This window comes from Notechis scutatus, chromosome 4 (assembly GCF_049901735.1).
Source record: "Notechis scutatus isolate UNSWTSFEM ecotype Mainland chromosome 4, rNotScu1.2, whole genome shotgun sequence".
NCBI lineage: Eukaryota > Metazoa > Chordata > Lepidosauria > Squamata > Elapidae > Notechis > Notechis scutatus.
This window is the reverse complement of record NC_142012.1, coordinates 130627750-130643021: the sequence shown is the minus strand read 5'-3', so window position 1 is coordinate 130643021 and position 15272 is coordinate 130627750. Positions and strand designations below refer to the sequence as shown.

The 15272-nt window shown below is 37.7% G+C and overlaps 1 protein-coding gene across 2 annotated transcripts in view; it reads left to right on the top strand.

The window, feature by feature from the left end:
• Nucleotides 1–5447: 5447 nt before the first annotated feature.
• Nucleotides 5448–15272, top strand: part of TF (transferrin) — a 32376-nt gene continuing 22551 nt past the window's right edge. For both annotated transcript variants that reach the window (XM_087964922.1, XM_026691984.2), the window contains exons 1-3: nt 5448–5560; nt 11392–11561; nt 13408–13519. In XM_087964922.1, the coding sequence (XP_087821048.1) occupies nt 5518–5560; nt 11392–11561; nt 13408–13519 (325 nt within the window). In that variant the 5' untranslated portion in view covers nt 5448–5517. The remainder of the gene's footprint in view (nt 5561–11391; nt 11562–13407; nt 13520–15272) is intronic.

Below are 15272 nucleotides of genomic sequence, written 5' to 3'. Positions count from 1 at the left end.
TGATCCTCCTCTTGAACTGCCAAGCCATTTGCAAGCTCTACATGTCTGGCCCACATGTGAAAAGGGCCATAGAAACATTCTGTATTATCAATGGACTCAGAATTTTATTCACAATTAACACTTTATTCACAAGTTACTAGTCAGAGCCCTAAATAGTTAGATATTGTTTCTTTGATTGATATCCAGTTTTCATTATGTGCAATTCAAGGCATATTACATTTGCACTTATCCTAACATTTTCCCCACATCAACACTGAAATGTGGTTGGTTGATGGAAAGTCTGGCATAAATTCTGTTTTTTTTTTTTTTTTTGGTTGAATGATCATGTAGAAAAACTGTGGGTGTTGTTTTTCTATTATACCTAGAGGTGGAGAAATATAATGTGTTTTGTTTTTGACTTCTACTTATTTTGACATGAAGTTTTCCTCTTTGAAATAAGGAAAATGTACAAATTACTAATAGTCTGGTGTTGGTAAAAAAAAAAAGACTTTCTAGATTTTCACAATTTCAGCAACAGTATGAACTCATGATATTTGGTAATAGTTTACCTAATCAACATGATTCAAGTGTCTTTTTTCACACACCTCTGTTTAACACCCTCATCCTAGTCTGAATATGTGTGAACTTTATATACATTCAGTTTTAGAACAGGGCAATAATATGCAATAAATATCTTATTGTTTAGATCGCAATGAAGGTCACAAAGCTATTCAGCCTAGATGAAGTCATTCTAAATGAGAATACTTCGGTGTGTCCCCCCCCTCTACCCACCCACCCCCATTTTAAATAAATGTTTCTCTTATGGTGGATAAAATTTTAATGGTGAGTTTCTCAAAAAATCTGCCTTATAATGTTTTATAGATCACACCTTTTAAAAGTGTACTTTAAAGACTGCTGAGTTTTCTGTGAAGATATTTTCATGAATAATAAATTAGAACTGGAATGCAATACTATTTGTGATCTGAAAACAGAGAGTTCAAGGAACACAGGGATATATTGATGGATTTTTGCCAGGTTTTGTGGCGAGAATCTTCCAAGTGAAGATGCTGATTTAGTAAAGGGACTAGATGACACACACACATTGATAATATAACTGTATGCTGTGTGCCAGAGCCACTATATCAATGAACTGCTCAAGGCAGCATATATCAGTTCAGAAAAGACAACCTGCTGGCTGAGCCCATGTCTCTGCTGTCATTGGCAGGGATCCCAGTGCCTGTAGCAGCATGCTGGCATGGTTAGGAAAAGGAATCCAACTGCAGAGTATCTGTTTTTATCACTTGTTGTGAACTGCTTAGAACATGGGTGTCAAACTTGCAGCATCACATTGCCGTCACGTGAGGTTTCGTGACATTTCCCCCATTCATGGAATTGGGGTGGGCATGGCCTGCAAGTAACACATTCCGTAGGCCGCCAGTTGGACACCCTTGGCTTAGAATCATTATATGATATAAGGAGCCATCTGTGTTCTGCAATGAAACAAACAAACATGTATTTAGGAATGAGGTATTACTAAGTTCTCATAATCACATGTTGTGTTCTCGTTATCGTACGTAATGGCACTCCTTCCCCTATGACCTAAACCAAGCCTTCCATTGTTTCTTCAGAAAAGGAATGTCTTCCCAACTGTCTTATTCATACAACATGAGATAAATATCTTGTCACTTAGGCTTACACAATGGAATGCAACTAGTTCACATATTTTCCCCTTTATTTGATTCAAATTTCTATTTTTTTAAAAAGAAAAATCCCACGAATCATGAGAATTATTTAGTTTGCAAAAAATAAAAAGGGATTATTAAAGAGAACCATGTTCCACAATACTTGCTAAGTAAGACCCATTTTTATGGCATAGATTACATTTGCATCAGATGACAATGATCATACTTAGTTAGTTTCTGACTAAATTTTACACAATAACTTGTATTTCACTAAAGGAAGGAAAAGTAAGTAACCATTCTATTTTCCCTATATTTTTTCACCAGTTATACATGAAATTAACTGCAATCATGTGTTATATAATAAAGTTAAGCATTCTTAAACATTGTGGACATGTTGACCAAAATGATAGAAGTTCAATATCTCTGGAGGACATCATTTACGGTAATGCTGGTGTAGATGCAGAACTGGTTCTACCTTCTAGTTATCCTGATCTATTCTCTAGATTACATAATACAAAGATTATGTTAGATTGGCAGAGAACCAAGGGACATTATACATATCCGTAAAATCAATGCAAACAATCATCTAAACAGTTATCGTCACTTTCAATCCATTATATCTCTGACCAAATCGCTCAGATTATGGGGTTAAAGAACTATTTAGGAAAAGGCCTTGAGGGTGTGGAAAGTCAGTGGAAATGAGATTAGGCAGGTCTCCTTCTGTAAAGTGTTCCAGAGACAGCACTTGAAAAGGTGTGGCTGGGAATTATATGAAAACTCAAAACATCTAGAAGTGTTGACTGAACGGTAGATATCAGATTAAGATTAAGACAGCCAAATATTTTAAGATAAGAAAATCATGTATAGAAACATATTTTCAAATAATCTAATCACATGTCATATAACTTTTGGAGGTCATGATTAGCTGAAAGAGACAAATCACAGCCACCTTACTCTATTTAGAGCCATTGGATTTACACAGAAGGCAGACACAGATAAATATTTTTTCACATTTTCTTTATGTTTTCTCAATTAGCTAATTATAAGATTTGATTATTAATGTTCAATTAATGTACAGCTAAAATCATACAGAAAAATATAAATTCTCCTGGAACAGATTTTTTAACTGATTACTCTTATATTTGATTTTCTCCAAGGAGATTCACATCAGAGGTGGTATTCAGCAGGTTCTGACCAGTTCTGGAGAATCAGTAGCGGAAATTTTGAGGACCGGCAGTAACCTTCCCCCAGGAGTGGGGAGGGAATGGAGATTTTATGGTATTCTTCCCTGCCATGCTCACCAAGCCATGCCCACCAAAGCCACGCCATGATCACCAAGCCACGCCCACAGAACTGGTAGTAAAATTTTTTGAATCCCAGCACTGATTCACATCTATTATTACATTGTACATTTTATAGGGATATCAGGACTGCTTGTATTCTGCCCCAATTTATATATATATAAATTTATATATATTTATATATTTCCAGGAAAACCAGATATTTAAGCAAATCATCTTCAAGAAGATTCAAAACCTTTTATTATTTATGAGGTAGCCAATTTTTGTGTTTCTGAGATGAAAATAAGGCAAAACTAGTTACAAAGATAACCACTTCTCTTTTATTCATTATGTCAGGTTTAATACTTGTTAGCTGTCTTGTTTCAAGTGCTATATATATTTCCATACAGATTGCAATATTTTATATTTACACCAGCATGGGTAATTAACACACTATTATAGTAGGTTATGTTACTCTTTATTTCTTATTTTATCTTTGTTATGCTAATATTTTATCTCATCAATTTGATTTTACCTTTGTGTTGTGTTTTTAAATTTTTGATTGCCATTGACCAAATAAACAGTATTGCATTTTATTGCGCCACTTCTACCAGCTGTACATGAACTGTACATGAACATAAAACTGGCAAATCTGATTTGCTTTGGGTGGCCTGTGGTTGTTGAAGAAGTCCTACCAAGCTTGCAATACTGTTGTATTGAATCTATCTCTTATCTAACACGAGGATTACTAGCTTCCAAAGTAGATTCTGAGGAGAGTGGCCACAAGGCCCGATCTATATTTTCTGATACTTCTTGATAAGGTCTCCCTATTCTTCCTACGATTCCTCTTTGATCAGGAGCTTGTTTTTGTACGAGTCTATCCCAAATAGCAGTCCCATCTCCACTGCAGCATCATGGTAGTCTATCTCTCTGACTTCCAAGCAGTTTTGGTTGTCCTCTTTGTTACATTCCTTTTTCTCAAACTTCTCATAAAAATGAAATATTTTCTAATACAGAAATTTCTATTCCTATTTGGTCCTTTCTTTTTCTTTATTTGTCCTTTCCATCACCCTTCTATGTGGGCACCTAGTCAATTCTTGCTCCACCTCTGAAGCCTTGCCAGAGTTTCAGTGGCATACAGAACAGTGTGATTTTTGTGTTCTTCAGTTAGGACATTATCTGCTAATGTCTCTGTAAATCTGCTTCAACTAGTAAGGAGCCCAAGATGGGCTCTAATGGTACTTTAAACCATTCTTTTGAATTGGACCTTGAAATGGTCTCTATTATTTTGTTTGGACAGTAATTGTGTTACAGTATTATGAAGAAGGTGAAATTTCCACAGAGATTTCAAAACCAGCTCAGGTACTGTTCTCCATTAGTCTCAATATGATACCACCCCAAAAATGCATCACTGTGACCAGATAGTAGATAAGATAAATATTATCTTTCACTGGAAGATTTAAGAAGAAAAGATATCTAAAGAATCTAAAAAAATCTCATGCTATAATTTATGTGTCATTGGTTTTTAAGATCTAAAAGGTGGATGTTTTGTAACAATTAAACAAATGTTTTGAAAAGCTGTTATTCCAGAGAAGACTAGCATCTATATATTCATTCATATGGGTTTCCGTGGATCCTTGGCACTGAAATATATTACTCTGCAATGCTGTTTATTTATTTGGTTATGTCTAAATTATTTTAATCCTGTTTACATGTGGTAGGATTATAAACTGCTCAGAATCAAATACCAATTGGAGTGACATGGACGCCAAATAAATAAAAACATAAATATTTTGTTTCCTACTTGAAACAAGTCTGAAGCTACAATGGATTTTTGAATGCATTACCTTGTAAAAGTAAGCCATAGGAAGGAAGGAAGGAAGGAAGGAAGGAAGGAAGGAAGGAAGGAAGGAAGGAAGGAAGGAAGGAGGGAGGGAGGGAGGGAGGGAGGGAGGGAGGAAGGAAGGAAGGAAGGAAGGAGGGAGGGAGGGAGGGAGGGAGGGAAGGAAGGAAGAATGGAAAGGGTTCCTTGACTTTCAACCCTCTGTTCATTTTAATATCTACACTGAGGCCCCCTAACAGAGAGCCATCAATAATGGATATTGCTTTTAAGGTATAGTTTTAGTTGTATAGAAATTAAATCTCTTGCTTTTAACAGAGTGGAGCTGTTGCATAAGAAGGCAAAATTTAGTCTCAGTTTCAGCAGGCATATGTAGATGGCATTGCAATAATGAGAGTGGAAGAATGTGTCCTTGCTAATAGAACTGAGTTTCAGGTAAAGGAAGGATTTAAATGATGTGGAAATCCACAGCTGAAGCTTCTCGAACAATTCCCCCAGTTAATTCAGTGCCAACATGAGATTCTTCCTGAAGTGGGCTGGTGAGATAGAGTGGGAGTGCTGCACTATTGGGAAACAAGGAAGGACAAACACTGTTGGGTCACTGCTTCTGCTAACCCTGCAGAGTCCAGGCTCTCTATAAAAAGGCAAGTCAGCTGAGTCAACAGCCTTCACAGACAGAACAGTCTGTGACAGACAGCCCAGCAACACCTTGCCTGAAAGCCACCAGAGGAGGAAAATGAAATTTGCCCTCCAAGCCATTCTGTCCTTTGGGCTGCTGGGTAAGTGAATGCAGACTAATAGATAGTAACAACTCTAGCACCAGAGTTGCTTGAGGTTATTAAAGGGGCAACTTTTGCATTAATTTTCAAAATGAAACCTTTTAACTCCTGTTAAGGGTGGAAAATAAATATAAGAGAAAGAAATATTCTTCTTTCTCTTATTTATTTTTCACCTTTTCTTCTAAGAACTCAGGTTGGCTTATATGGGATCTTATTTACTTTTATGTTTTAACCAACCCTAAAAGTTGGTTTGGTATAGTATATAGTATATAGTATATAGTATATAGTATATAGTATATAGCGTATAGCGTATAGCATATAGCATATAGCATATAGCATATAGCATATAGCATATAGTATATAGTATATAGTATATAGTATATAAAAGTTTAGTATAAAATCACTCAGAGTATTCCATGATCATATGAGGATATCAATATAGATTTCCATCTTGCAAGTTCTTGCAAGTCTAGTACCTTACCCCCTATGCCACACCAATTGCTTTGTTCCAGATGTTTTTTTAAGAACTAGAAAATTGCAAAATAAAAAAAAATCCCAGAAATTACATTTTTAACTGAGGATCTGTTTCAAGAATTCTGCCAAATATACGTTTTAATATGAAGATTTAAGCAAAGGCTGAAAGAGTTATGTTTTTCTACACGCTGAAAGGGAGAATAATACATAAATTATTTAATTAGATGCGAGTTCAAAGGCAAAAGAAGAAAGAATACTATTTTTATTATTATTATGAATGAATGTGCTTTGAACAAGGAATATTAGGGTGGGATGAGATACTTTTCAGAAATATGTCCAAGTTAACGTGATTGCATACTAAAAGAAACTGTAGGAGAGAAATGGTGAATAAGAGATAGATTGGTTAATTATTCCTCTGTCATCTAAATTATTCCAGCAAATACTTTTTTACTTCTTTCCTGATGAGATTAGAACAAATACAGGTATAAGGGGCAGGTATGAAATGAAATAGATACACTTATCTTGATCATTAGTACCTGCTATTGTTATCTCTGTCTTTTACACAGGTTACAGAATAAACCTGAGTCTGAGAAACCCATATATTTATTTTATAATGTGATTTTTGAGGACTGAAAAGAATAGGACATATTGTGCAGCATATCTGGAAGGCAGAAATTTTGGAAAGTTTTCCTAAGTTTCAGAAGGGTGTATTTTTCATTTCCAACCTAATGCTGTTCCTTGAAGTAGGGATCAACAAAACATTGCATTAACTCTGTCATTTTAAATAATATGCCGAACATTTTTAAAAAATGGTGTAAACTTTGGAGCTGGAATGAAGATCATGAACCTGAGGTGTTAGTAAAGGGAAGTTAATGCAATCTTCCTGTTATTTGTGATCTTATCAAAATCTCGATAAAATTTATTTTGCAGAACAGATGATCATAGGTCTCCAAATTCAATTCAAATGCTAATATTCATAACCAGCAGAATTAATGGCAAGAGATAGTGCAGGGATCCCGAATGTCTATTTCAAAAAGTGTAAATCTTTTCATATGTTACTGTCATACACTGGTACAACTCCCCGTAATGAACATTTGTAATATAATGGAGAATATGAAAATTACCTCATGTCATGAGTTGACATGTGATGCCTGGTACACTGCTAAAATGAATTGCTGCATTACAGCTGTAATTCAGCAGGGACTGAATAACAACAAATAGGCAATAGATTAAGGGTCATGTGTAATGACCCTATATTGGTAAAAAACATAATAAATAGTGAAACATGTTTATGAAGATTCCCAGTTATCTAGGTAGAGTTGTCTGGAATTTGAGTCATGGCAACTGGACTTCTTTTCTTTGTTTGTTTGAAATGTTTCACTGCTTATTCAAGTAGCTTTTTCAGTCTGAAGAAGTCTTTTAAGACTGAAAAAGCTACTTGGATAAGCAGTGAAATGTTTCAAACAAAGAAAGAAAAGAAGTCCAGTTGCCATGACTCTACTTCCAAACAGGTAGTGAAATTGCTGTAAATGGTGTTAGCTTTCCATCATCCTAGGAAACAATACAACATAGTACATAATTTGCAATAGATTTTTTGAAAGTTGTTTGAAGAACTTGATGGGCAAGTTGTTGAACAGTGTATAGCATAAAGAAAATCTACCAGGCAAGAGCATACATCTAATATTCATCTAGCTACAGTTTGGAAACCTTTTGAATGTATCATGATAGTCTAAATCAGAAATAGATCATTAAAATGTTTTAGACTACACCCTTATGATCATTTAGGTAGGTGTGTGCTTTCAGGTCAATTTTTGATTCCTGGTGACTGCATGGACTAGTCTCTGCAGTTTTCTTGGCAATTTTTTTCAGAAGTGATTTGCTATTACCTCCTTCCTAAGGCTGAGAGAGAGAGTTGGCTTCATGCACAAGGCAACAGTAGAACTCACAATTTTAGCTTGATGCCTTAACCACTACACCAGACAGGCTCGTCATTTGCTATTGACCAATCTGGCTAAGTCTAGGGGAAATGTAGAATATCTAGAATATCTAGAGCAGTGACCCCCAACCTTTTTTGTGCCACGGCCCGGTACCGGCATCAGCACACATGACAAGGCAAGGCAAGCCGAGCGACCGGCCAGCCAGCCGTTCCCCGCTTCTCCCCGCCACCTTCAACTCCTCCTTTGTATCTTTTTTGTGCTTTTTTGATCTCCTCTGCCATCGGGACGGCTCTTCGTTCGAAGCGGCCCCCGCTTCGATGAAACTAAGGCACGAGGATTCCTTCAGGACCCAAACGCCACTTTCCAACCGGAAAAACTCACCCGGAAGCACTTTCTGTCGAAACAAGATGGCGGTGCCCAGCAAACCAGTCCGGGGCCCGGTGGTTGGGGACCCCTGATCTAGAGAACATCAGACTGCATATCTGAAGTCTAAATTATCTGTTTATTAAAAAAACAATCAGGAACTAATTTTTTTTTGTTCTTGCTTCTGTTTGGATCTTTTTTTTTTTTTTTTTGCAATTGAGCTTATTTTGCCATAAGCATCACTGTTAAAATCAAGTAGAGTGAATTGCTTAAACAAATCTATATTCATCTAAAACTCTTCTGTCTGTTTGATTGTTTGTAACCTTCATTTGGGTGAAATGATACATCATAAGGCAACAATTCTTCAATCAACATACCTCAAGTGGGCTAACTTACAGAAAGTGTCCAAAATCCAGAATCCATGACTAAATGGGATGGGAATTTGACAAAGTTTATTTATTTATTTTATTTATTTATTTGATTTGTCAATTGTTTACAAGATAATAAGTATAAGTGTATACATAGTTATGAATACATGAAATGGGTACATATATTTTTATTTATTTATTTATTTATTTTATTTGCCAATTGTTTACAAGATAATAAGTATAAGTGTATACATAGTTGTGAATACATGAAATGGGTACATATAAGAAAAATAAAAGAAGAATAAGAGAAACAATAGGACAGGGACGGTAGGCACGTTGGTGCGCTTATGCACGCCCCCTTATATAAGAAAAATAAAATAAAAATAAAAATAATAGTTGTGGCCGCTTCAATGCTGCCATGTCTCTATAGTCAGCCATGATCACTTGATCATAATTTCCAACATTCCCTGCCAGTTTACCACAAGAAAAGTCAGTGAGGAAGATTGCTGGAAGTCAGAAGCTGCTTCTGATCAAACTGCATTTTTGCCTGACCATATCATTCTATTTCTTTGATATATATGGAAAAATATCTGAAATGATAACCAAATAGATCATGAGTTGTCTAGTTCCTTTTAAAGATTTCTATAAGGCTAGTAGAAGAGCTCCTACAGCAGCACCACCTCTATTTAGGAGCCATGGTGGCACAGTGGTTAGAATGCAGTATTGCAGGTTAATTCTGCTTACTGTCAAGGGTTCAATCTTCACCAACTCATTGTTGATTCAGACTTCCATCCTTCCGAGATCCATAAAGTGAGGACCCAGATTGTTGGGAGAAATATACTGATTCTGTAAACTGCTTAGAGAGGGCTGTAACGCACTATGAAGTATATACTGTAAGTCTAAGTGCTACTGCTATTTAAGGGAGTCCAGAAATGGTGGAAAAAATCCAGAATTGATACCTTGATTCAATAACAGGTAAAATCCTGATATGTCCAGAGTATCTCTGAGAGTGAGATGGTCAATCAGAAAATTTGAAAACAAACAAAACAAAACAATAACAACAAATAAATAAGAGAGATGCTTTGATGGTCATTTGATAAAGCTGTACAAAAGTACAGTTAATTTATCTGTTGCTGTGCACTTTATAGGCTATTTCAAACTTATCCTATATTAATTGAACAGGCATCAAATGAATTTCTGGGTCAAGTTTTAATATACTGGTTCTTAACATAAAGTCCTTAATTGTTTAGGGACAGGAAAAAGCCACATCCTTACTTATTCACCTGCCATAGATCTTGGTATGAATCCCTGTTATAGGTCTCATCAATCAGAGCAGTGGTCTCCACTCTTTGTGGCTTGGCGGCCAGGCAGGGGGAGGAGGGGAACTGGGCCCCTTGACCAATAGCCAGTGTGTACATACGCTTGCATGCACAGCTCAACTTGCATGAGTGGTGGGTTTGTGCACACACACATGTGCACAGGTCAATTTTTGCATGCACATGTACACACCGGCCCACCGTCACGTAGCCTGGTTGTGAATAGGCCATGGCCCAGTAGTGGGCCATGGGCTGGAGGTTAGGGACCCCCTGAATTAGAGAATTTAGATTAAAAATTGTGACCCAGCCTTTTCTGTAGCACCATGAGGATTAAGTAACTTCTCTAAGGAGTTTAGATTATCTTCTTCACTGATTAGTTTCAATGCAATAATAAGAACACTCTTGTTCTGCTCAATATTTGTTGTTTTCTAATGTTTAACTGCCAGTTTTTGGAAAGTTTTTGGTCTGTCTTCAATCTTAATTGCATTTAAACGGCTTTAATGACTGTTTCATATCCCTTCTTGAAGCCCAAAGACATTTTCTAAATTATTTTGCAAACTATAAAATTTTTCTCAGTAATTGATCTACAGTATATTGTTAAAAAGTGAAATTATTTTTTCTGTCACTTAGCATGCTAATCACCTTGACCGATTATTACTTTTTGTAATAATGATATAATTGTTAATGTTATCTATTTAGATATTCAGTATCCACAATTTTATTTCTAGTTAATTTCATTTATGAACTTATTTTCTCTGTGTCTCCTCTTTCTATGTGATCTTAAACTGATATTGGATTTACCTGGATTTTAGGAATGTCTGCTGACAAATCTTCAAACTGAGAACTACCTTTTAGAAACTAGAAAAGATACATTTCTATATATAAAATCTGTGCTGCTTCTCATTCTACAAATTTAGTAATATAGCTAACTTTGCATATAAAAATGGATTCTAAATAACAAGTGACATTGTTTGATAAGAGGCAACCCAAATACAAGTCTTGATATTCTTGTCTGAGAGATGCAAATCACCATCCCTACAGTCAATAAAAATGAATTCAGTCCACTTCAGTTCAGTAACCCTTTAGATCAGTGGTGGGATTCAAATTATTTTGCTACCGGTTCTGTGGGTGTAGCTTGATGGGCGTGGCAGGGAAAGGATACTGTAAAATCTCCAGTCAGAGGCGGTATTTGCCGGTTCTCCGATGTACTCAAAATTTCCGCTACCGGTTCTCCAGAACTGGTCAGAACCTGCTGAATACCACCACTGCTTTAGATTGGTTTTCATATGTAGAAAAAGCTTCAATCAGGCAACTCTCTCAATCTTTGATCTGTGATATTAACATTATCTGCATCCTTTTCATTCTTTTCATAGCTCTGTGTCTTGCATCTTCTTCTGTAAGATGGTGTACAATATCCAATGAAGAACAGGAAAAATGCCAAAGGCTTAAGCAGGAATGCTTTTCCCAGCAACAATCCAAGGATTTTCCAGAACTGATTTGTGTGAGGAAGACTGATCACCAGGCGTGCATAACAGCTATTAAAGTAAGTGGCTGCTGACAGCTGGATAGGGAAGCTGGGAACCTTCCTGAGTTCATTGTTCAAACAACCTAATTTTTTTATTCCCTTTCAAAGAATGATTGATTTGGAAGGTTCCAGACAGAAATAAAACAGGAGCAAGTCCTGTAGAAAATAGAATCTCATACATGGAAGCAGAATTCGGAAAAATATGAATTTGGGAAAACCGACATAACCTGAAATGATGCAATCAGTATAAAATATTTTTGTCCACTTATTGAATTTTCAGATTTCAGAACAGTCATTCATAGCTTGCATATTTTATTTATTAGATCATTGACCCCCAACCTTTTGGGCATCAGGGACCAGTTCTATGGAGAGAGGTTTTCCGTGGACCAGAGGGGGCGTGGGTTTGCATACTGTCTGCATCCCACGGATGAGGCTTCACTTGTTTGGGAGGCCTGGTTTCTGGCATGCCTCGGACCAGTGCCTGTCCATGGACTGGGGGTTGGGGATTGGGATCCTTGTATTAGATCAATAAAATGCTGACCACAATCTGCAGAGTGTTGTCTAAATCAGCATTCTCCAAACTTTGTGGCTTGGCAGACCAGCTGGGGTTGCCAAAAGCGGGGAACTGGGCCACACAAGCAGTGAGCCAATGTGTACATGTATAGCTCAACCTGTGTGAACAGCAGGCTGGCACACATGCTGGTAAATGCGAACCGACCTGCCACTTGTGAAAGATGAACTGTGTTTGTGCACATACTCCAACCAGTCATTCACATGGACCAATTCCGAACAGGCCATGGCCCGGTAGTGGGCTGCAACCTGGGGTTGGAGATCCCAGGTCTAAATAGTCAAAAGATTACCATGATCATGTGATTAAATCCTTCTTTCTCTTCTCCTTTCCCTCCCTTCCCTTCCCTTCTCCCTTCCCTTCCCTTCTCCTTTCCCTTCCCTCATCCTTTCCTTTCCCTTCCCTTCCTTTCTCCTTCCCTTCCCTTTTCTTTCCTTTCCCTTCTCCTTTTCTTTCTTTCTCCTTTCCTTTCCTTTCCCTTCCCTTCCTTTCCTTTCCTTTCCTTTCCTTTCCTTTCCTTTCCTTTCTCCCTTTCTTTCCTTTCCTTTCCCTTCTCCTTTCCTTTCCCTACTCCTTTCCTTTCCTTTCCTTCTCCTTCCCTTCCCTTTCCCTTCCCTTTCCTTTCCTTTCCCTTCTTTTCTCCTTTCCTTTCCTTTCCTTTCCTTTCCTTTCCTTTCCTTTCCTTTCCTTTCCTTTCCTTTCCTTTCCTTTCCTTTTTCCTTTCCTTCCCTTCCCTTCCCTTCCTTCCTTTCCCCTTCCCTTCCCTTCCCTTCCCTTCCTTCCCTTCCCTTCCCTTCCCTTCCCTTTCCTTTCCTCTCCCTTCTCTTCTCCTTTCCTTTCCTTTCCTTTCCTTTCCTTTCCTTTCCTTTCCTTTCCTTTCCTTTCCTTTCCTTTCCTTTCCTTCCCTTCCCTTCCCTTCCCTTCCCTTCCCTTCCCTTCCCTTCCCTTCCCTTTCCCTTCTCCTTCCCTTCCCTTCAACATATAATAAAGAGCCAGGCTTCAATTAGACAATTGTAGCTTAATTTTAATTTTCTTGATCTCCTCTGTGGATGTCCCTGACTTTGGACAGAAGTCAGCTTAAGAATCCCATGAAACTATCAACTGACCTAGAGGCCCAGTGCTCTGTTCAAAATAGCATTATCACTCTTCATGGCAAACAAGTAGTGAAAGAAAAGGAAGTCATGTTAATTTCCAGATCTAGTAAGAAAGAAGAAGATATAACTGTCATACATTCATGATATATATTTATGCCAAAGAAATATTTTCTCCTTATTATCCTACTTTTATTTTTTTTAGGACTCAGAAGCAGATGCCATCACTTTAGATGCTGGTCTTGTTTTAGAAGCAAGCTTGAACCCTTATTATCTAAAGCCTGTTGTAGCTGAACTTCATTCAAAGGGCTCAGGAGGTGAATTTGAATAGGATTTATCTGAAAATTTAAAGAGGCTGCATAATTCATTCAATGGTTGCTCATTGGGAAAAGAGATGATATGGGCCTTCTCTGTCATTGGACCTGCCCAGAGTATGGATAACTCCAACCATATTGCCTTTCAGAAAGCCATGAAAACCTGGATCTTCCCCCAGATTTTGGGCCAGGCTATTAATTTGGGAAATCTGAAGTAGACATACAGCATAGATGTTTTGTGTTTTTAACAAGAGGATTTTTACTGTTATATTGCTAGTATTTGCCAACCACAGTTTAGTAGAATCGATAAGTGGCCTTACGGATTTGATAACGAAATAAAGAGAAAGTTGCTAATATGAATTAAACTAGATATGTGGGTTGCTATAGCTCACCATGCAGAATCCACTTGGAAATTCACTCAAATTAAGCCATGAGGGACTGGATTTTGGGGTTTGCTGCATGCCAGGTTTGTGTCCCAGTCCAGTCAAACTTGACAACTTGCTTAATTCCTAGAAGCCTCCAGATAGGCCTAGGAATTCTGAGAGTTGAAGCCCATATATTTTCAAGTTGTCAAAATGAGAAACACTCAGAGGTGGTATTCAGCAGGTTCTGACCAGTTCTGGAGAACCCGCAGCAGAAATTTTGAGTAGTTTGGAGAACTGGCAAATACCACCTCTGACTTGAGATTTTACAGTATCCTTCCCCTGCCACGCCCACCAAGCTATGCCCACAGAACCCGTAGTAAAAAAAAATTGAACCCCACCACTGGAAACACTGCAATGCCCTTTCTTGGTATTGACTCCCGGAGGCCCCAGATATATTTAAGATGAGTTTTGGATTTGTGATTCAAGGATGCAGTGCTAGGATAATTTCACATGCTTAGGGTTTTCTGCTCTACAGCCTTAGGCTGCCGGACTCCTGCACATAAACTTCTGGAAACCAAATCAGTTTTAGAAATCCCCTTTCAGAATTTCAACTCCTTCCTCTCCTTTAGTTATGATGGTGGCCTGATATTTTCTTTGGATCACAATTAACAGAGGCCCAGCTGGTGAAGTACTTTCGGCTGATCAAAAGAGAAAGTGTGTCTTTCCTCCTTTTCAAGATACAGTCTCTGTGTTTTACATTAATCAATTTCACTTTAATATAGTCATAGTGCTTGCATCTTTAATTTATTTAACTCATTTATACAAATAGTTTCAGCCTGTTAACATTACAAGCAATTATAATAGAAGTACATTGGCAAGTCCACTCCTAAATATATATTTTGCTTAATATAGCCAGCTGTTTCCTCTGTCGCAAGGGTGTCAAACTAAATTTCATTGAGGGCCGCATCAGGGTAGTGTGTGATCTCAGGGGGGTGGGGGACAAGGCCAAGAGGGCGTGGCCAGCTTGATGTCACTCGTGTTGGGGGTGCCTGTGGTGGCCTGAGTGCTTTGCCAGTGAAAATGGGCTCCCGAGCTCCATTTTTGGCTATGACAGTTTCCTGCAACCTTCTGTCAAAGAAAATGGAGCTCCATTTTCACTGGCAGAGGCACCGTGGGCCAGTCCTTCTCTGTTTCCAGGGTAGCCCCACAGGCCAGATCTAAGCACCCCATGGGCCAGATCCAGCCCCAGCCCTTGAATTTGACACCCCTGCTCTATAGTATAAGGATATTATATGATAATTAAGTTTGTTCACTTTGCTACAAATTGTTTCTAAAACAATTTTGTTGGAAATAAATAGAGACTATAGTTATAACCTATATTTGATTTGTCC